Below are 24,202 nucleotides of genomic sequence, written 5' to 3' on the forward strand. Positions count from 1 at the left end.
CAAAATGTTTTTCAACTTTTCTAGTAATAAAAATGTAAAACCCCTTTATGACAAACTATTTTTATTCTATCAAGTACATAAATCATAATGCTCAATAGTGGTAAACATGTGTTGAGATAGTATTTTATAACTGTTGGTGGAAATATATGAGTTCTCTTGCTACCAGCGTTGGAAATAAATTTAGTATTCTTGATAACTTTTCTTCCTATTCTAAGGAAATTAGCAGATACATGAGCCAAAATTCATAAACAAATGTATTTGTTATAGAGTTATTTATTATAATGAAAAATTGGAATGAAACTAAAAGTCGAATAACATAAGAATGGTGAAATATGGTGTACCCATAAGTGGCTTATTACTCATCCTATAATCAATTTTCAGAGAATAATTAATGACCTAAGAAAATACAGTAGAATATTAAATGAAGAAAATCGATACAGAATGTTTATAGAGTTTGATCCCAGTTAAATATATAAATCTCAATTACAGTGAATAAGTACATCTCCCCTCTTTTTGTTTGTGCGTTTTGGCTATTTCTTTCTGGAATCATCCGTTTCTAGATGAAGTTTGAGAAAAGCCTTGCCTATCTGTCTGGGTTTTGCAAATATAATTGAATTTGATTAAAGTTTTACTTAACTAAAATGAGGAAAACTGATAGAAATAAGGTTGGTCTCAGTATTTGGGACACTGCAAAATGATCTGGAGTCAAATACTAAAGGGGGCAAAGATTTGCAAAGAGAGTACAAAAATGAGAAAGGTGAGGTGGACTGACAAATACCATTGGGTCAAAACGTAGACCTAAGAAATTGAACTGGCTTAGAAATTTTAAACAAATAACGGATATCTATAGTGGAATTTTTCCTTATTCCAAAATTGCTTCTAAGTCTGGAGTTAGAGAGAAAATGATGTTATCCCATATTCTAAAACAAGCTGTCAGCAATTGAGACCAGACAGTCCCCTATAGGGTTCACTGAGAAGTCACAGTGGTGTTATGTTTACTACCAGTGATTTCCAACCTCCTCTTACCCCATATCCCAGTCAATTATTAAGAGGACCGACCAACTGAGGATGAAATAGCTTTTGGGGGAATGTACCAGTTAATAATGGCAGATTTTGTAATCAAAGAAAACATGATAATTTCAAGAGAAACATCAAAAGTGCTTTATTCAAAGTAATGTCCATCGCTAGCTACACATTTCCCCCATCTTTGAGGTAATTTGTGGATACCTTCCCAATAAAACTTCTCTTGTTTTGAGGCAAACCATTCAGAGACCCAATTTTCCACTTCTTCATATGTTTTGAAGTGCTGCTCAGAATGTGTGTGTGCCATTGATCAGAACAAGTAGTAATCTGAAGGAGCAAGGTCTGGTGAATACAGCGAGTGGGTTAATACTTCCCAGGCAAGATCTTTTAAGGTGTCTTTAACTGGTTTTGAAGTGTGTAATGGCGCGTCATCATTAAGCAAAATTACTTTGCTGTGTCTTCTGGCACATTTTGGTCATTTCACCATCAAAGCGTGGTTCAAATTGATTATTTGTTGTCAGTATTGATCAGTATTAACAGTTTCACCTGGTTTTAGAAGCTCATAGTACACCACACCTTCCTGATCCCACCAAATGCAGAGCATTGTCTACTTTCCGAAGCGATTTGGCCTTGCAGTCGATGTTGATGGTAGACCTGGATCAACTCATGATTTTGTGTGTTTGGGATTCTCAAAATAAATCCACGTTTCATCGCCAGTCACAATTCAATGCAAAAAAGACTTTCGTGCCTTTGAAGCAACATTTTACTGATGACTTTTCTTTTTTTCCATTTGCCTTTTGTTGATGTGGCACCCATTTTCCTTCCTTTAAAATCTTGCCCTAACTGGTTTGGCTCAGTGGATAGAGCGTCAGCCTGTGGAATCAAGGGTCCCAGGTTTGATTCCAGTCAAGGGCATGTACCTTGGTTGCGGGCACATCCCCAGTGGGGAGTGTGCAGGAGGCAGCTGATTGATGTTTCTCTCTCATCGATGTTTCTAACTCTCTATCCCTCTCCCTTACTCTCTGTAAAAAAATCAATAAGGTATATTTTTAAAAAATAAAATCTTTCCCATTGCTTGTAAACAATCAGAAATTGTTGAGCAACTTTTAATATTTCTGCAAGTTGTTTTTGAGTTTGACACTCGTCTTCATCCAATAATGCTTGTAAGTGAAATCATCACTTTTAAAGCATGTAAACCAGTGTTCACAAGTATCTTGAGATGGAGCATGTTCACCATAAACTTCCCAAAGTATACGATAACTTTTTCTTCAAAATAAAGTAATGATATCAGTGAAGGCATTGTATGTTTGCCAAAAGTAGTATATGGTCTGTAAATGTATATAATATATTTTTATATAGTATTGACAATTCCTTAAAAAAAGTAATGAATTAAAACTTCCTGAAAATGCTCTTTTGGGCACGAAATTTGATATTTTTAAGCATAAAAATGTCTATGATGTTAACACCTTCAGCAAATTTGACATATGAAGTTTTGAAGCTTGCTGTCAATGCAACAAAACAGCTTACATATCAAATAGCATATATATCAACATAGGTGTAACTCCATCTATTGAAAAAAAATCACATTATTAACTGGTACACCTGGTATGTTTATGGTGAGGGTCAGTTCCTTCCCTCCCCCTTTCATCTCTCTAAAGTCAAAGGTAGAGGCTTCAGGATAATCACTGAAAAACAGTACATAGACTGTAAGAAGGGAAAATCATTCTCCATTACTGTGTATTTGTTAAGCTGAAGAAATCCTTCACTGTTCTGGGAAGCTTTTGAAGGGGCCAGAAGAATACCCTAGGCATTCCTTTGGTTTTCTTTGTCACACAGGGAAAGTGAGGGAGGAGCAGGAGCCACAATTTATTCAGCCATAAGAAATAAATGAATAGCTGTGAAATGGACTTTTGTCTTTGTTTATTTTTTCATTTTAAATAAGCAGAAGGGAGACATGTCAATCATTCATCTGAAAGTGAAGAAAAGATGGACTCAGGAGAAGTCAACTATGGAGTGTACATTATTAGATCAAAAGCTAGTTTACCATGTTTTATCCACGAACTTGTTGCTGATGACTCTGAAATCCATAGTTTTAGCTCTCCTCTCTCCTCTGAGCTCCATATTTTCTTCATTTTTAAAGGAGTGATTCCCCCTAAATATACAATACCATTGCATGTACTCTAAGCTGGAGTAAATATCATTTACTCAGACAGATAAAGTGGGAACCCTCCTAAACCAGATATAATATGCTGGACAGGTGAAGAACACAGACTGTGGTCTCAGATGACCCAGGACTGAACATTGGATAGACCACTTATTAGTTTTATAACCTTGGGCAAAATACTACACCTCATTTCCTTTCATCTGTAAATGAGGGAAAATGAGTAGCCATCTCATAGTAGTGATGTGAGGATTTGGTACTTGAGTCAGTGCCTGCCATGTAGTAAGTGCTCAATAATTATTAGCTAGTAATATTAATATTACTCTTTTTTATCCACATGTCCTGTTGGATCCCCTTCTACATTTTAAATTTATCCTGTTTTCTTTTCCTTTGCTACATCTTCATGATTTGGACCTTTATAGCCTGGCCTATAAATGTAAACTCATACTTGATTCCTCCATCTCTTCTCTTACCACATTTCCCCACATTTATTCTCCACAGAATAGCCAGAGTGAGTTTTGGGTGAAATAAATTTTTCTCTACTTAAAGCCTTTAAGTAGTTCACCACCTGCAGATTAAAACCAAACCTTCTAGGACAGTGGTTCTCAACCTTCTGGCCCTTTAAATACAGTTCCTCATGTTGTGACCCAACCATAAAATTCTTTTCGTTGCTATTTAATAACTGTAATGTTGCTACTGTTATGAATCATAATGTAATTATCTGATATGCAGGATGGTCTTAGGCGACCCCTGTGAAAGGGTCATTCGACCACCAAAGAGGTCTCAACCCACAGGTTGAGAACCGCTGTTCTAGGAGGTGCTTTATAACCTGGTCTCCAGCTACATCACCAGCTTCATCTCTTGATCCTTCTTCTGTAGATCTTTAATATTTCACTGACCAATAATGTTAACAATAGACATTAATGTAGATATCCTTACTTTACATGTACAAGAGGGGCCAAAATATTTCTCATTGCCAAAAACTTGGAAAATCAAATACAGATTCCAATGGAAATTGATACCAAATCTTTATTGACTCTATTAACAGAAAATAAACTCAATCATCAGATGAATAATGGCAGTAATACTAATATCCATTCATAATTACAAAGTAAAGATAACAGTTTAACTGTCATTACATTATGAATTTTCTTAAATACCGAAACAACCAGCAACTTGGTAGCAGCCAAAAGAACCTGATGCATTACATCAGTAGTGGGAAGCTGTGCTAACCAAATTCCATTCTACTTTGCACATTTTATCACATTAATATCACTGAAATCAGTATGGGTTTTATAATCTCTGCTGCTCAGACCAGATGTTTAGAAGAAAATCCAAGAAATAGTAGTAGAGCTCTCTTACGAAATGCTATATGGCCAACATTATTGAAAATCACAGAGGATGGTACTGTGTGAAAGAAGAAAAACATCTGTTATACTGAAGAGTAAGTGTTATAGGAGAGTCAGATTCTAAATATGAGGAAGTTTTAGGAATACCTCCTCAATTTTTTTAACTTGTATTTTACATTTTATGGATATGCAAGAGGAATATATGACAAAAATATAAATTTAGAATAATAATTTTTTAGTAAAATAAAGCCTCCATGTGATAAGTGTCATAGATTAATCAGCATCATTCACCACTCCAACCCATCCAAGTACTTATGATGGTATTATATAGCCTGCAACCGAAGGTGTATTTGATTTGGTGAAATAGTGTAGTGCCAATTGGTGAGTAAATTAGACCAGATATGCCTGAGGAAAATAAAAGTTCTATACAGCCATTAAACTTAATGATGAAAAAGATTATTTAGCAACATGGTAAATTGTCTATAACATATTGCTAAGCAAAAAGAAGGTTTCTATACAGCATGTAGATTATCCACATTAATATAATGTATACATTATATTAATGTATACACATGTACACAGATGGGTAAGAAGACTGAAATTATGTGTCAAAAGGTAAACCATATTGTGAGATTATAAGGAGTTTTTGTTTATCTCTTCAGATATTATAAGATTTTCAGAGATTTAGACAATGAAAATCTATTACTTTTGTAATTAAAATTTTTATTTGTAAAACTAAGGCAAGTTGTAGTGGGGAGGGGAAGGTCAGGAATAAAATGCTTCTGGGCCCACATCTAATGGGGGAGAAAGGATCGGTATTGCAACAAATGGGAAATATTTTTTTTATACCGCAATGCATACAAGATCAAAAAGAATGATGGCAGAATTTATTCTTGCATGCCAAGTTTATTTACTTAGCCTCCCTGTTGTGCCAGGCGTTGTTCTAGGAGCTAAGATTAAAGCAGTAAGTAAAACAGACAAAAATCCTTGTCCTCAGGAAGCAGAATTTCATCTGTGTGAGACAACAAAAATAACCAAATAGCCCTGGCTGGTTTGGCTCAGTGGATAGAGTGTTGGCCTGCAGACTCAAGGGTCCCAGGTTCAATTCCAGTCAAGGGCATGTACCTTGGTTGCAGGCACATCCCCAGTGGGGAGTGTGCAGGAGGCAGCTGATTGATGTTTCTCTCTCATCAATGTTTCTAACTCTCTATCCCTCTCCTTTCCTCTCTGTAAAAAATCAATAAAATATATTTAAAAAATAACCAAATAATAGTGTACATTAGTTTTTAGAAGTAAAGAGCAAGATAAGACAGGAAGAAAGAAATAGAATTTTGAAGAAGAGGTGCCAAATTTAAGGAGGATCAGGAGGGGAAGACCTTTGAGAGGTGAAGAAGCAGCCATGTTTGATATTTGAGGAATATTAAAAGTGGGATATTACTCAAATATCAAAAGTGGGAGCATAGCTACAAGAAGCAAAGCAAGAAAGTCATTGTTAAGAAATTCAAGAGACATGGAGAGTAGATGGAAATAAAGTCAGAGAGGAAAAAAGGGAGGGGTTTATCAGATTTTATAGGTCAGTGCTGTTGAATAGAAAAATAAAGTGAGCCACATATGCAATTTAAATTTTTCTAGTTGCCTGATTAAAAAAGTAGACACATGAAAACATGAAAAATATTTCAACCTGTACATAATTTGAAAAGTACTAATAAGATGTGATACTTTTTATTTTAAAAATAATTGTATTTTTATAGCAGTTTTAGTGAGAAAAAGATACACAGATCATTTTTTTGTACCAAACCTTTGGGATTTGATGTGTATTGTACCCTTACAGTGAATCTCAGTTCCACTTACACCATTTCAGGTGTTCAGTAGCCACATGTGATGGTGCCTATCATTTTAGACCGCACAGATCTAGAACCTTGTAGAATGCTGTAATTGCTTTTGCTTTTTCTGTGGATGAATTGGGAAGCAATATCAGAGGATTTTTGTTTGTTTCTCTGTTTGTTTTTTATTTTGTTAATCCTCATGCCAGGCTTTTTCCTCCTATTGATTTTTAGAGAGAGTGGAAGGGAGGGGGACAGACAGAGAGGGAAACATCGATGAGAGAGAGACACATCGATTGGCTGCTTCCAGTACATGCCCAGACCAGGGCCGGGGATCAAGCCTGCAGCCAAGGCATGTGCCCTTGACTGACCCTTCAATCCACTGGCCAACACTCTAACCACTGAGCAAGACCAGCCAGGGCAGCAATAGAAGAGTTGTGAGTGTAACAGTGATATAGTATGACTTGGGTTTTCAAAGTATCTGCTGTGCTGAGAATAGAGAAGAGAATGGCTTCTCATGTGTCCCAGAAAAGACTTTGGACAAACTCATTAAAGACAAAACTGAGTGTAGATGAGCACGTACCCAATAACTGGATCTGGTTTGGGGAATGAGTATGATTATAGTTCTCTCAATGCACTGTCTTATTCCCAGATATAGGGAACTGTCTTTATGCTTCAAGACCCAGGTAGACCATTATCTTCTCTGGTACATCTCCTATGCCTTGCGCCAGAAATAACTCATCCTCCTACAATAGTGCATCATAGTCCTCGGTTTATATGCTTGGTTCCTCTCATGGACTGTGAGAGCCTCAGGACAAGGTACATAACATATCTATCCTTAATCCTAATGCCACTAGAGTTCCTGGAAGTTAGTAAGCCTTCAATAAATATTTGTTAACTTGAAGCCAAAAAAATTTAGCTAAACATCTCCCAAATAAAAATAACCGAAATGTCTACCAACTGAGATATCCTATATAATAAAGGGGTAATATGCAAATTAACCCTCATGCCCTCACAAGATGGCTGCCTACGACCAAGCTGGCAGGGGGTTTAGTGAGGGATGACCAAAAGACGGAACAAGCAGGCTGTGTGGGGTGACCAGACTGGCAGGGGGGTTAATGAGGGATGACCAAACAACTGAACAAGCAGGCTGTGTGGGGTGACCAGGGCAGCAGGGGGTGGGGGATGTGAGGGGTGACCAGGCCAGCAGGAGGTGCAATTAGGGCAGGGGTGGGCAAACTTTTTGACTCGAGGGCCACAATGGGTTCTTAAACTGGACCGGAGGGCCGGAACAGAAGCATGGATGGAGTGTTTGTGTGAACTAATATAAATTCAAAGTAAACATCATTACATAAAAGGGTACGGTCTTTTTTTTTTTTTTTTTTTAGTTTTATTCATTTCAAACGGGCCAGATCCAGCCCACGGGCCATAGTTTGCCCATGGCTGAATTAGGGGCAACCAGGCCGGCAGAGGGGGGCAGTAAAAGGTGACCAGGCCAGTGGTGGGGGCAGTTAGGGGCAACCAGGTGGTTGTGGGGGGAGTTGTGGGTGATTAGGCTGGCAGGGGGGCAGTTAGGGGCAACCAGGCAGGCAGGCAGGTGAGCGATTAGGAGCCAGTGGTCCAGGATTGTGAGAGGGATTTCCCCTGAGGGGTCCCGGATTGGAGAGGTTGCAGACTGGGCTGAGAGGGGACCCCCCTCCCCCATGCACAAATTTCATGCACTGGGCCTCTAATAGATATATATTTATACAATTCAATACTATACAGTTGGGAGAATAAACAAATTAAACTACATATAACATGAATGATTATTGTAAACCGTATGTTGAATGAAAGAGGCAAGATACAAGAGTATATACCATATGATTCCTTATAAGCATAGACAAATTAATCAAAGTAGACAGGATACTGATTACACTTGGAGGTAGCAATTGTGAGGGGCAAGAGCGGGCTTCTGAGCTTCTCAAAACATTCTGTTTCTTTTTTTCTGGCTATTTGGTGTGTTCAATTTCAAAAACTGCATTAAGTGATAGTTATACCTGTGCAAATAATTGGAGTATATTATACTCAAATTAAAAGCTTACACACAAGATAAAAAACAAACGATAACAAAACAAAAAAATGTAAATTATTTTAAGTGCAGATCATTTCTCTCAGCTGTAAAAGTGCTACCATTCAGAATAAAAGAATAAAATTATGGCCAATTGAATAACATACAATATATGCATCTTTATAATTAAAAACTTCCACTAGTACAGCATATGTAAAGTATTTCGAATCAGTTTTCCTCTTTCTTCAAAAAGGATTATGAGTCATAATTTGGAAAACATTTTAACGTAATAATTTAGTATTTTTATTTTAATCCCCTTGTTTTTACTTTTGCCCTACATTTTTCCATAAAGGTGTATTTTAAGCATTTTAAGCATATTTGTCTTAATTTGTTTATACAACTTCATATTACATATTTACTCTAGTGCAGTGATTCTCAACCAAGAGCAATTTTGCCCCCCAGGTAATATTTGGCAATGCCTAGACAGTCTTAGTTGTCACAGTTTGGGAAAAGGCCAGGGATAGATAAAAGTAAACCTCCTACAATGCACAGAATAATGCCTAACAACTGATAATTATCTAGCCCTAAATTTCAATAGTAAGGAAATTGGTAAACACTGCTCATGAATTCAATAATGTTGTTGGAATCTTAAAATTATACTTTTTATTGACCAATTTAATCTCACAGTTTAGAGATTTTTGAGATATTAAAATTTCTTTGCTTATAGGGAATGAAGTTTTTCTATTTAAATTTAAATTTATTACAGATGTCCTCCTTTTCCCCCATTCTTCCCCCTCCTCCCCAGGCTTTCACCACACTATCATCTGTGTCCATGGGTTATGCATATACTAGTAGTATGTGTATAAATTCTTAGGTTTATCACTTCCCGCTCACCCCCCACCTTCCCTCTGAAATATCTAAGTCTATTGCATGCTTCCATGTCTCTGGATCTATTTTGTTTGTCAGCTTATTTTGTTCATTAGATTCCAAATATAAGTGAGATCGTGTGACATTTGTCTTAATTTGTTTATTCTCCCAACTGTATAGTATTGAATTGTATAAATAGATAAATATTTCTCAGCTGGTAGACATTTAGATTGCTTTCATTAGTGGGATGTTTAGCTAAGTTTTTTTTTCAAGTTAACAAATATTTATTGAGGGCTTATTAACTTCCAGGAATTGTACTGGCATTAGGATTAATGATAGATATGTTATGTACCTTTGAGACAACATGGAGGGGCCTGGAAAGTATTATGCTAAGCGAATGAATTTTCGTTAAAAATTGTATTAACATATTTTAAATTGCGTATATTCTTAAAGGTGTGTGCCCTGAGGTTTTTTGTTTTGTTTTGTTTTTAAAGGAAAGTTTGAGAAATATGTTTGTAACAATTTTATTCTTTTTTGCCAGGCTAGAAGAACAAAAGAATATCGTGTCAGAATTTCAAAGAGATTTAAATGAATTTATTTTCTGGTTGGAAGAAGTGGATAACATTACTACTATTGCACCTGAACCTGGAAGTGAGCAGCAGCTAAAAGAAAAACTTGAACAAGTCAAGGTAATTTAATTTTCTAAAGTCCTCCAGGCCTACTTATATAAAGAATCTATGAATCTATTTTTTAATGCATTTAATCATTGATTTTCTATTCATTATGTTATTGATAGTTGCACACTACTTTTTCTCACTTTAACTTTTTAAAAACTTTATTTTGTCTTAATCCAGTGTTTTCCAATATGTATATATTTTTTTAAAATGTGTGTGTAGGTGTGTATATATCTATACATACATATGTATGTAAACTTCAGAGCAGTATTTTAAACTAATTTGAAATTAATTTTAGATTTATTGTAGAAATCCACAGCTCCAGATTATTTTAAAAACTGGAAAGAATCTTTATAGAAATTTCTTAGGGCAGATCTTAATTGCCAAACCAATCCCACTACTGAAGACTCTAATTAAAAGTGTTCAATTTGCCTGGTATAATGTTTTGTTTTGATTTGTTTGGGGGGGGGGGTGGTGTTGGTTCACATTCTAATACTTGTTGAATAAACATCCACTTTATTAAGGTTGTTTTTCAGACATTCCCCTTGTTATGTCTGCTTATCACTGATTACCTCACCTGGCTGACTGACATGCTCGAACTGTGCAGTTGGATTAACTGTCATGGTTTTAGTTTTAGGAAAGAAACTCAATTAGATCTGCTTTACTTCAAATCTTGAAGGGAATGTGAAAGGAAAGGGGAAATTAACATTAATCATCCCTTATTCTGTGCTAAATATCATCTGTACTTATATCTGCTATTTTATTTAATCTTTATATCATTTTCAAAATGGTTGTTATTATCCTCATTTTGCAAAATTACAAGAGCAAAGGGGCATGGAATTTCTCCTTTATCAATGATTCATTTGGTTTGCACATGCAAATTAGACTCCCATGTCAACCATGAATTTCTGTGAAACAAGAAACTTATACCTGAACAGAAGATAAAGTATAAAAATTATTGCTTAATTCAGGAAACAAACACTGAGCACCTTTTACTCTATGTCAGATATTGCACTAGGTGTTTGAGATTCAAAAATAAAAAGTTTTGAATCAATACTTCATTTGAACATGGTTATTTCATGGAAAAAGTGAACTCAATCTGTTCTTGAAAATCCATCTTCCCTAAATGTATTCAGTTTCATACATAGCAATATAACTGATAACTCATTTCAAAGACATATTTAGCAGCATTCATTTATTAATAAATACACGTTGGTTTTTCTTTTCTCCTTATACAATCTGGATCAGTACTGTCTAATAGAAATTTTTGTAATGATGGAAATGTTTTACATTATCTATTTCAGTAACCAGTAGCTGTATGTGCCTTTGAGTATTTGGAAGGTAGCTCGCGTGACTGGGGAACTGAGTTTTTATTTCATTGAACTTTACTTCATTTAAATTTAAATTTAAATAGCATCATGTGGCTAGTGGTTCTGTATTGAACACTGAAACTCTAGATGACACAAATAAATAAAATAGTTATTAAAACCATCATGTTTTTTTACTAGTAGGTCTTGAAAAAAGGCACTTATAATGTGAATGCTGAATGAATAAGAGAAATTCAGGAATGTGGAAGAGTCAAAATAAAGGTTCATGAATGAAACTTCTCAAGTTTGAATCACAGTGCTATTCTTCCTACTTTTTTGTTCTTGGATCTGACATTATGCCTCTCAGTTTCCTTCTATGTAAGATGAAGATAATAGGATCTCCCTCATAGAATTATTATATAAAAATTAACTGAGATAATATACGTGAAGAGTTCAGCACAATGCTTGGTACTCGGTATGTTCTTGGTGTCAGCTATTTCTTAGTATGTTATAGCATGGAGGCTTAATGCCTGAGAGTATGAGGAATTTATCCAGATTGTTCTATTTTTGATAGAGATGTGTTTTTATGCCCTTAACTCTGTTTGGAGTATTGTTTTAGAGCTGATACCACATGACATTTTTCTCTTGGGAAAAAAAGAAACACAGAAAAAACATCTGAAGGATAAGATATCCTGGTCCTTTCTGGGATAGGTTTAACTACTTGAGAGTGAGTGTTTCAGTCTATCAGCTCTTTGGAAAACTGTTGGTATTTGAGGTACCAAAGGGCCTTTGGACACCTTGTTTCATTTTGATAGATTAATCAATTGAGGCAAAGACAAGGTAGTTGCCATTGTGCTGTAATTCATTTTTAAAGTTGTTGCATTTGTCTGTTTTAGTTACTTGTGGAAGAGCTGCCCCTGCGCCAGGGAATTCTAAAACAATTAAATGAAACAGGAGGAACAGTGCTTGTCAGTGCTCCCATAAGCCCAGAAGAGCAAGATAAACTTGAAAAGAAGCTCAAGCAGACAAATCTTCAGTGGATAAAGGTTAGACATTAACCATCTCCCCTGTCACATGTGTTAAATGTTGAAAGTGTTTGTATTTGTTTTGTTTCATGGTTGTTTTATGGGTGGGGTATGGCTGGGGTGCTTATATGTAGATTATTTTGTTGTTTTTAAACCTGACCAGTGATTTTGGCCACATGATTTGTTCTAGATGGGAATAATGGTGATGGTGGATAATGGTACATTAATGACTAAATGCCAAAATATACAACATCATTACTTTGCATTAATTATTCTAAAGAATGGGACTGGGAAAAGGATGAATGAATTAATTCAGTGATCAGGAATATTGTGACAGTATTTAAACAAGGTGGCAGTAGTCCAGTTCAACATGTTCCATAAATCAAAATTACTTGTCCTCACATATAACATGGACTTAATCAATGCTAAATGGATGCTAACTTACAAAAGGTGTTTTGTTTTGTTTGCTTATTTATTTATTTACTAGAGGCCCCGGTGCATGACATTCATGCACATAGGGTGGGGGGCGGGTTCCCTCAGCCTGGCTTGTGCTCTTTCACAGCCTTGAACCCCTTAGGGGATGTCCAACTGAGGGCTTAGGCCTGTGCCCCTAAGCCAGTAGTTGGACATCCATAGCACTGCTGGGGAGGCGGGAAAGGCTCCTGCCACCACCACTGTGCTCGCCAACTGTGAGCTCAGCTTCTGGCTGAGTGGTGCTCCCCCTGTGGAAGTGCACTGACCACCAGGGGGCAGCTCTTGCATTGAGCATCTGCCCCCAGGTGGTCAGTGTGCATCATTGCAACCAGTCGTTCCGCCATTTGTTCAGTTTGCATTTTACCCTTTTATTATATAGGATTATTTAATTATTTACTTAGTTACTTACTTGTAAGTCTTTTTCTTTCTACCTCAGATACTTCTTAAATCAAATATTTAATATGTTTATCAAAGTAACGCATACTTACTCTTTAAAACCAAGTAGCACATATGAATGAATGTATGATGAAAAGCAACATCAATTAACTTACCGCCATTTATGGAAAGACAATCCTTTTCCCATGGTACTACTGTGGTAACTTTGTTAAGTCAAGTAAGCATGAATGTGTGAATCTGCTTCTGGATTCTCAATTCTCTTGCATTACATCTGTCCTTCAATTACTACCACACTGGCTTAATAACAATCATTTTTTAACAGCTTTATTGGGATACTAGAGGTCCGGTGCACGGGATTCGTGCACTGGTGGGGGTGTGGCTTTCAAAGATGGGCCCTCTGTGGGAGTGCCACTCATTCCTGTCAGCCGAGCGGCTGTGAACGGGCCCTCTGAGTGGCTGATGCCACTGCGGATAGCAGCCGCTCATCCTGGTCAACCCTGTGGTGCTCCCACTGTGGGAGCGCACTGAGCACCAGGGGGCAGTTCCTGTATTGAGCATCTGCCCCCTAGTGATCAGTGCACATCATAGTGACTGGTCGTTCTGGTTGTTCAGCCATTCGGTTGCTAGGCTTTTATTATATAGGATAATTCACATTCCATATAGTTCACTCACTGTAAAGTATACAATTTAATGGGTTTGGTTTATTTTTTAAATTGTGGCCAAATATATATAACATTTATCATTTTAATGATTTTAAGTGTATAATTCAGTGTCATTTATTACATTTACAATGTGCAAACATCACCTTCATCTTTTTCCATAACTTTTTCATCACCCCAAACCAAAATTCTGTAATCATTAAGCAAGAATCCCCCATCACCTACCCATTCAGTCAACTCCCAAAGTAGTCTCTAACCTATTTTCTGTCTCTATGAATGTACCTATTCCATATATTTCATATTAGTGAACACATATATGCTATTTGTCCCTTCATGTCTAGATTATTTCACTTAAGATAATGTTGTCAAGGCTCATCCATGTTGTACCATGTATCAGAATTTTGTTTTTTTAAAAGATTTTTTTTTTTAGAAAGAGAGGAAGGAAGAGGAGAGAGAGAGAGAGAGAGAGAGAGAGGAGAGAGAGAGAGAGAGAGAGAGAGAGAGAGAGAGGCATTGATGTGAAAGTGAAACATCAATCTGCTGCTTCCTGCACACCCCCTACCAGGGATTGAGCCTGCAACCTGGGGTGTACTCTGAGCTGGAATCAAGCAGACAACCTTTTGGTGCACAGGACAATGCCCAACCAACTGAGCCACACCACACACCAGCCAGGGACAATTGTTTTATTTTAAAAATTGGGACCTGATAATATAAACTCTCCAACTTTGTTCTTCTTAGTCCAGATTGCCTTTGCTCTTTTTGGTTGTTTGGTTTACCAAATAAATTTTACAACCAAGTTGTCAATTTTTATTAAAACTTGCCAGGATATTCATTGGAATTTTGTTGAATTTGTAGATCAGTTAACGTAGTTACAATGTTGGTTCATCTAATATTACACCCTTCCATTATTTTTAAGTCTTCTATAATATCTTTTCAGTAATATTAAGCAGTTTTCAGTCCAGAGGACCTGCACATGTTTTATTAGGTTGAATCCCAGACATTTGTCATTGTGATCCTTCTATAAATGGGATTCATTTTTCATGTTATTTTCTCTTGGTTGCTGATATATAAAATATAGCAGATTTTTGTATATTAAGCACATAACCAGTGTCCTTGCTAAATTCACCTATTGATATTAATAGTTTATAGAATCTTATGTATTTACTTTATGTGCATCATCATGTCATCAGTAGAGGTAGTTTCTCCCTTTTCAATCCTTATGATTTTAATTTTTTTGTATAGATTAGGACTTCCAAAATAATGTTTAATGGAAGTGGTGATAATTGGCTCATTTCCTAGCTCAGGGGGAAAGCATTCATTAATTTATCTTTAAATGTGATATCAGTTGTATGACTTTCTGTAGATCATCTTAATCAGATTAAGACATTTCTCCTAATTCCCAGTTTATCAAATTTTTATTAGAATAGGTATTGAACATATTCAAATGCTTCTGTGCATTTATTAAAATGATTATATTAGTTTTCTCCTTTTTTATGAATGTGGTAAGTTATAGCTATTTGGTTTTGGAATTTGAAACTATTCAGGAATTATTGAATAAATCCTATTGGTCATTATGTCTTTTACTTTTTATAGACTTTTGGATTCAATTTTTTAATATGTTGGTTAGGATTTTTATATCTTTGTTCAGGACAGAAAATGGTTAGTAATTTTTTTATAATATCCTCTTAAGCATTGACAGCTATGTTAGACAAGTCTTATAAAATAACTTGAGAGGTACTCTTTCTCTTTTTTTGGAAAAATGACATTATCTCTTCCTAAGATGTTTTGAAGAATTCAATTGGAAAGTCATCTAGCCATGGAGTTACTTTTATGGGAATTTTTTGATAATTGGTTTAATTTCTTTAATAGATACAGGGGATGATTAGAATTGTCATGTTTTGTGTGTTTCAGCTTTTATAAGTTACTACAGGCCTGGTGCATGAATTCGTGCACCAGTGGGATCCCTCAACCTGGCCTGTAGGATCAGGCTGAAACCAGCTCTCCGACATCCCCCAAGGGGTCCTGGATTGTGAGAGGGCGCAGGCCAGGCTGAGGGACCCCACTGGTACACAATCAGGACCAGGGAGGGACACAGGAGGTTAGCCAGCTGGGGAGGAACCATGGGAGGGCTCTAGGGCGTGCCAGCCTGTCTTGCTCAGTCCCAATCATCCAGACCCCAAGAGCAAGCTCATCTACCGGTCGGAGCATCTTCCCCCTGGTGTTCAGTGCACGTCATGGTGATTGGTCGACCGGTCGACTGTCTGCCTCCTGGTGGTCAGTGCATGTCATAGCGAGCAGTTTAGTGGCCTTAGCATATCATTAGCATATTATGCTTTGATTGGTTGAACAGACGACTGGACACTTAGCATATTAGGCTTTCATTATATAGGATGCCTTCCAAGAAATTTGTCTGTTCCCTTGTCATTTTCTCTTTTAGAGCTGTATACTTTGTTCATACAGGTAGTAATCCTTAATATATTTATATGTAAGAATGAGAAAATAGAAAGATGGGGAGCCTTAACTACCTGGGTGGATCTTGTTGACTGGGATATTTTACTCTATGTGCTAAGACAAAGAGCTGACTCTCTTGTTTGAAAGATACCTTCAAATTCTATAATGCAGTGGGCTTTATTTTAAGGTACCCACACTAACTGCTGAGGTTCTTTCTAGATTTCATTTCTTTAGATAAGAACCACACACTTTTTGTTTTGTTTTTGCTTATGGGTTAAGTGCTAAAGGAAGGCCATTCATTAGGTGGCAATTTTGAGCTAAGTACAAATTTCCATCAATGGACTTTCAGTACCCCAATTTTAACCTGCCTCTTAGCTGAGGTCAGATTTCCCCTCTAAGGCTACTTCTCCCTTACTTTACACGTCCCCATAGGTACTTTCCCTATATATGCTTTTGACCCTAATCCCCCAAGGGTATTTTGAAATGTCTCATCTACTTTTGACCACAATTTTACTGCCCTATTGGGCATATTTAATACCTGCTAACTTTGTTCTGTTCAAAATATAAGGTAAATTGTAATCCTTTAAAGCAGTAGTAAAGTCATACCAAGAAGATATTGCAGAACTGTAATTTTCATGTAACATGAAATGGCTTTTATGAAAAATGGCACAATTGCCTCTAAAGAATTGTTTGTTATTCATCAGCATCCAACAAAATTGAGAGGTATGAAGAAGGTATATTGAGAAAAGTTTCTGTACATAGATGATTTGCAAAGAAAATAATAGACACTTTATTTTGGATTGTGTCAGGTTATTTATTTTATTTTTAAATTGATGATGCTGAAGTTCTTGTAACAGATCATTTACATGACTGATCAAATATTTATGAAATGAAAAAGTACCAATTATTTCACATTAAAATCAAAATGTGTGTTTAGATCTCTATAATTCAAGCAACAAGGTATTTGAAAAAAAAATCCCTTTTCTATTTTATATATGAACACTAACTTTCAGTTATGTGAATAATTGGAGTAAAACATTTTAAGGTGAATTTTTTCCTACCTAAAATGTAAAGTTTCTTGTTTTAAATATTTCAAAACAGCCATGTAAAGATACACACACTTGCATATGGAGAAAATCTTTTTTCTTAGTAATTGAATTTTGTAGCCATATTACAATACAAATAAATGCATTCCTCATATGAAGAGAACAAGGAAGAGAGATACCACAAAATGCTTCACCATACCTCGGTATATTTAAATATTAAAAAGGGAACAAAAATTATAATTCTAGGAAATGTCAGAGAACTATGTAAAACACATAATAGTAGCTTTGTGAATAGTGAAACATGAGTCAATGTTTTATATGTTCTGCAATAGCATTAAAAGTAATTTTTTATGACAGAAAATTAAAATGAAAGCTGGGAACACAATCTTGTATAGACATATAATTAGATCATCCATAATATCTGTGTTCCATCCTAAAATTATCATTTTAATGCTGTGCTTTTGCCACCAAACATCTTAGAATGTTTCATCTTATTCATTAAGATGAAAAATTTTAATCTTATTCATTAGACATATTAAGAATTATTTAATTGTCCCTTCTCAATCTTTATGCCCCCTATCCCTATTGATTTAAATTTAATAATAGAAAACAAATGATCAGTACCAGATTTAGATCAGTATTCAAGTCAGTATTTAAAAAAATATAAGGAAAGATGATCAAGGCGATCAAGAGATGGTCTTGATCATCATTAATCCTCAAATACTGAGTCATTAGTGAGAGAAGAAATAATGGGGTCCCCTCCCCTATATTCTCTAGCTCCCTCTTCTATCCAAATGCTAGAGTGAGTTCTATCATTGTATTAGTATGTAATGGTTGCTGAGATACAAATATGCTAATTCCTTAACATACAGTGTCTATGAAAATGTTCCACTATCACAATTCCTAGTTGCAGGGGCCTTTCTCTATGGATAACTCTAATATGCTGGATCATGCATATTTTCCCAATTTACCAATTACTTTGGCAGCTTTATGTTGCATTTCTAAAAGGAAAAACAGAGTTGGAGGCAGGCGCTTGCCGAGGCTGGAGGAGGGCTGTGAGCCCACGGCCTGACAGGGACTTAACCCACAGAGATCAGCCCTGTGCGCGACCCCCACCCACCCAATCATCCACCTACCCACTCCCTGCGCTGCCTCCTCCCACCGAGGATGATAAACACCCAGGACAGTAGTATTTTGCCTTTGAGTAACTGCCCCCAGCTCCAGTGCTGCAGGCACATTGTTCCAGGGCCCCTGTGGTGCTCCTGAGGCCCCTCACCCACTGTCGAAGATCCCCGGTGGGCGAGGGGGAGGCAGGGATCCTTCTCTCTCAGCTCTAATATATCAGGACGAGAAGCTCACTGTGACCCAGGACCTCCCTGCGAACGATGGAAAACCTCAGATCATCCACTTCCAGTATGAGGTCACCAAGGTGGTCTCTTCCTGGGATGCAGTCCTGCCCAGCCAGAGCCTGTTTATAGAAATCCCAGATGGAGTATTAGCTGATGGGAGCAAAGAAGGATTGTTAGCACTGCTGGAGTTTGGGGAAGAGAAGATGAAAGTGAACTACGTCTTCGTCTGCTTCAGGAAGGGCCGGGAAGACAGAGCTCCACTCCTGAAGACCTTCAGCTTCTTGGGCTTTGAGATTGTACATCCAGGCCATCCCTGTGTACCCTCTCGGCCAGATGTGATGTTCATGGTTTACCCCCTGGACCAGAACTTGCCCAATGAGCACTAATGGTCAGAGGATGCTTTGCCCAAGAGCCACAGTGGGGAAAGAGGGGAAGTTAGGCAGCCCTGGGACAGAGGAGGGGGCTCCTCGTTGTCTAGGGAAGGACACGGAGGGGCTCAGGGTGAGGGTTGCCTATTGTGTTCTTGGAGTTGACTCGTTGAAATTGTTTTCCATAAAGAACGGTATAAACATATTATTCACATGTAATCACCAATAGTAAATGAAGATGTTTATGAACTGGCATTAGAAGCTTTCTAAACTGCGCTGTGTGATGTGCTCTATCTAGCCTAGGGGGAGGACATTGCCTCGAGGGGGAGGGACTATCTGGGTCTGGGCCAAGACCTGGAGGGTTGGTGGGTAGCACTGTCGGGCTCAGGCTCCCCAGCTATTGGGCTTTCTTTTTGGTTTCTAAGACTTGTGTATTTTCTCTCCTTGCTTCCTTCCTGTCACCCCAGGGGCTCCTGAGTAGAGGCTGTGCAGCCCCATGCGCAAAAGTGTCCTCGAGTTGTTTTGTGACACTCCGCCTGGGCTTCTCTGTGTGCATTTGTGTCCGGCCTGGAGAAAGCAGGTCTGACCCCCCTCTTCACAGCTTAGTGTTATTCTGGCATCTGGTTAAACTGGCTCAATCTGTTAAATGTTATCAGTGCATTTTGAATAGGGGCATTCAAGTTCACTCCCACCACCAGGGCTTTCTTTGGGGTGCCTGGGACCTATAAAAGACTAGCCAAACTCCAATTCTCAGATCATGGCCAGGAGTTGTTGCTACTGGCTGCATGGCCTAGGCTCCAGCATCTCTCCTTCCTAGGGTCACAGAGAGCAGAGAGGAAGAAGAATAGCGACTCAGGGCCTGGGGAGTGAAGGGGGAATCTGTTCCTTAGGACTGGATGCCTCTGCCTGGCTGAGTGTAGTGCTAACTGTACCCCCCCCCCCAATAGGTTCTGAATTGTGCCTGAGACCCTGCTCCACAGGGCCTGGGGGTGGGACTGGGGTAGTAGAGGTGGCCTGCCCTTTTCTGCTTTCAAGGTACAGCTTGTTCTAAGGGGAGAGGAACGGGGAGAGATCTAGTCTGGGTGAGGGGGATGGGGGTGTCAGGGAGGCAAGTGTGTTGTGTTACAGTGTCAATAAACTTATTTAATGTTAAAAAAATAAATGAAAAACAGCAATTGGGGTTAATGTAGCAATATATTTAAGGGAGTAGTGGACCCTATAATGGGTACATTGCAAAACTGTTAACTTGCCTTGGCCTGGATAGCCACTCTTTATAATCGAGATGCGAAATGTTGCTTTAAAGCTGAATGCAGACCTTGGTTTAAACTTATGGCTAACTCTAGATAAGGGTCATTTTTGTCTAATATGTATCTTCACCTTTATAGTCTTTAACAATAATACCCTTATGATCCACAGAGTGGGAATATTATTAAAGCTAGCCTCTGTGTTTTCCTCTGAGTCTCACTCTGTGATTTTCATACACATGTCTGACTCTGTGTTGTTTTTAATATTTATCACTCATTTTATTTGTACTTTCTCTGGACATGTGTGTGTGTGTGTGTGTGTGTGTGTGTGTGTGTGATTCTCCCTCCCTTCCTGCCTCTCCCCATCACTTTCATTCTCTTCCTTTTTCTCTATTATGTGTGTCTTGGCCTATAAATTGGCATCTTACTATATCTATAATGAATCTACTTTCCTATATGCATATATGTTAGTTTATTTTCCTGCCTAGGTAGTGTATGTGACACATTGTCTCCTACTCTCTTTTTCTGATACTTCAGTGTTTAATCCCTTTTTCATCTTTTCCTGTCCTTGTCACTTTGTGTCCCTATTCTTCATACTTCATTATTCAGATACCATTATTTACAACCAAAATATGTTTTTTTATTACAGTTTACTTTCAATATTATTTTGTATTAGTTTCAGGTGTACAGCACAGTGGTCAGACAATCATACACTTCACAAATTGTCATCAGTTTTCATTTTTGAATCAGGTTGTATACTTACTGTACTTAATTGAAAAGATGGAAAAATGCAACATTTACTTTGTAGACTCATAGGGTTATATAGCTGAAAGAATCATAATGAAGCTACATTACTCCCACATCTTCTAGATTAGAACACTAAGTCCTAAAAAGGTTATGTGCCATATTTGAGAACACACTGTACTCTATTTAATACAAAAGCTATTTCAAATAGTTCTTTAAAAAAACTTTTTAGTGACGCTCATAATTTTTTTGTAGATAATATGCTAGAAGCAAAGAGAAGCATGGTTTTCCATTTCATCCTATTGTTCCTATAAAAGTGAAAACTGGGATTTCTTTTCATTTAATAAAGCTATATGAGTTTTTGCTTTGCTTTTTGCCCATTTTGGAAAACTGCATGCTATATTTTCAAGTAATTTGCCCAAACTTTCTTTACTTAAATAGAACTTTTGTGATTGTGTAATATAGGAGAGCATATTTATGTTGTTTCAGAATTAGTTATATGTCTGCTTTTTTATTGTGATTGTTCAACTTTTTTTAAAGTTGTAAGTATGGCAGTGAAATCCTTTTTTAAATTTTATTTTATTTTTACAGTATTATAGATGTCCCCAATTTTCCTCCCCTCTACCTCCTCCTCCCAACCCATACCTACTATTTTTGATGTTAAGTAACTTTACAGATAGGATATATTATACATTTCAATTAGTCAAAATAAATATATTTTCATTTTGTTGAATAACTTTAAATTTTTACATCATATTCTGTCATTAATTTGAAAATGGTAAATTACTATTTTAATTTGTTATTTCCTAAACAATATAAAATAGTGCATATAAAGACCAAAACATTTTACAAACACAAATAAGAAATTTTGCTAGGAAGTGAATTTCAGTTAAGTGCATCTCTTTTTTTTCTTCTTTTCAGTTAAGTGCATCTTAATAAAAAAAATCTGATCTACTTTACCTAGAAAAAATAGTTTAACTACAATATATGCAGCAAAATTTTAATATAAGAATAACCTTTGCACTATTGATAATACAGGGATTGTTTTCAAACTAAATCATAAAATATATATTCTGCAAGTGAAAATATAGTGAAACTCATATGCCAGACTATTTTCTACAATATAAAAATGACTGTATCTATATTTCCAGAAATCTGGTTCATTTTATATTAACCTCCAATTATCTTCTAAGTATCTATCCAAGGAGTAAACACTTTAGATTCCTTCTTTTCATTTGTGTCAGGTAGATAAACATTTGCCATATATTGCCAGTCATTATTATAAATGTGAAGAATAAAAGGGAGAAAATTAAATCAAGTTGAAGCTTCACTTTTCTGCTCCTTGTTCAAAAATGAACATTTGCTCCAAGAAGTTATTTTGCTATCAATGACCATGTTCTAGTAGTGATCATCATCTAATACTGCTCTTAATATGAATTACCTTTTTTTCCTAAAGTGAAGAATCTTTACAGGAAATACCAGAAAACGGTTTTTACTTATTTACTATTAAGGTATGCAGTCTGATATTCCTTGGAAATCTATTATCTTGGAAGTTTCCTTTACGTGTTTAATAATTACATCATAGCATTATTCAAATCATTAAATCATTCATTCAACATACATTTAACGAGTGACCACTATGTACCATATGTTGTTCTAAGTGTATCATAATAATTTCCCGCCCTTGCCTTATTTAAAGGTCATTCAGAATACATAGGGCTTGGCATTACACCTATTCATATCTCTTACTTACAGTTGCTAAATAGTTTGAGGCTGAAACTTGAGGAGGGAATTGTAATTAAAAGTTTATAACATAAGCACCCTTGACTTTGCCTCCTGTAATTTCACATTGAAATGGGAATTGCTACTACTAGGTCTTGTTTCATGAATATATCTCAGTTTTCTCTGACAGTCCTGGCTTTGTCTGTTATTGCATCATAATTTTAATAGCTCCCTGTTTCATTCTCATGAGTATCCCACTTTAAAAGATTAAAATTATATATATAAAGTCACCCCAGTTGTAAGAGCAAACATCAGGCTCTTAGGGTTATGCCTGGCCCAGTACTTAATAATTAGTATTACCATCACTGCTAATATTCCTAGAAGCAGCAGCACCCCTACTCTCTTGACCCTTCAGTGAAGTTGAGAAGTTTGAACTGTTTGCCATTACTACCAAATTAATCACTCTTTAATGACAGTAAGTTTATAATGAAATGTGGTTTTTAATTTCCCAACCTATTAAAATGTCAGGCAATACCAAGAATGTGGATCAGACATTTTACAAACAATAAAAGTAAACAAGAGTTGTGAAGAGGCAATTTATCACGGTGATTAAGCATGAGATTTATAGATTATGGATTCTACCCATTACTAGCTGTATAATCTTTTACCTGCCCTGTCCCTGCTTCAGTTATAACACCCACTAAATTCTCATACTAGTAGAACATACTGTACATGTGAAAATTCAATGAGCTAGTGCATGGGAAATGAAAACATAGTATCTGGCACATTGTAATTGGTCAAAATATTGGCTTTAATTTTTAAAATTGGAGGTAATTTCAAAATGGGAAAACACAAAGACCAAGCACAAAATTTTTGCTGAGTAAGCTTCTTTATTTGTAGTGTGGTAAGAGCACTTAATATGAGATCTACCCTCTTAACAAATCTTTAAGTGTACAACACAGTATTGTTAACTGTAGGCAATATGTTATATAGCAGATCTCTAGAAGTTTTTCATCTTGCATAACTGAAACTCTATACCTATTGGACAACTCCTATTTTCTTCTCCCCCTTGCCTTGGTATACACCATTCTACTCTCTGTTTGTATGATTTTGACTGTGTTAAATATAAATGGAATCGTGTAGTATTTGTCCTTATATGACTGCCTTTTTTGCTTAGCATAATGCCCTCAGGTAGACCCATTTTCTTGCATATGGCAGGATTTCCTTCTTTTTTTAAGGCTGAAAAATATTAACCATCTTAAACAATTATACATATAGCTCTTGGGAGAAAAGCTGAAACATGTGCCACCATTATAAATCCAAGAGCTGAAAAAGAGAAGGTGAGTTAAAGGCACCACGACCACCAAATGGACCTAGATCCATGGTCGGCAGACTGTGGCTCGCGAGCCACATGCGGCTCTTTGGCCCCTTGACTGTGGCTCTTCCTAAGCCTTAGGAGTACCCTAATTA

General features: G+C 36.7%; 1 protein-coding gene and 1 pseudogene across 1 annotated transcript in view; both read left to right on the forward strand.

Annotated features, from left to right (window-relative positions):
• DMD (dystrophin) overlaps window positions 1-24,202 on the forward strand; it is a 1,824,373-nt gene that overhangs the window by 940,701 nt on the left and 859,470 nt on the right. Inside the window, exons 44-45 of the mRNA XM_036304100.1 lie at window positions 9,815-9,962; window positions 12,151-12,300. Coding sequence (XP_036159993.1) covers window positions 9,815-9,962; window positions 12,151-12,300 — 298 coding nt within the window. The remainder of the gene's footprint in view (window positions 1-9,814; window positions 9,963-12,150; window positions 12,301-24,202) is intronic.
• Window positions 18,473-19,142, forward strand: LOC118653363 (annotated as a pseudogene).

Source organism: Myotis myotis, unplaced genomic scaffold, assembly GCF_014108235.1.
Source record: "Myotis myotis isolate mMyoMyo1 unplaced genomic scaffold, mMyoMyo1.p scaffold_m19_p_4, whole genome shotgun sequence".
NCBI lineage: Eukaryota > Metazoa > Chordata > Mammalia > Chiroptera > Vespertilionidae > Myotis > Myotis myotis.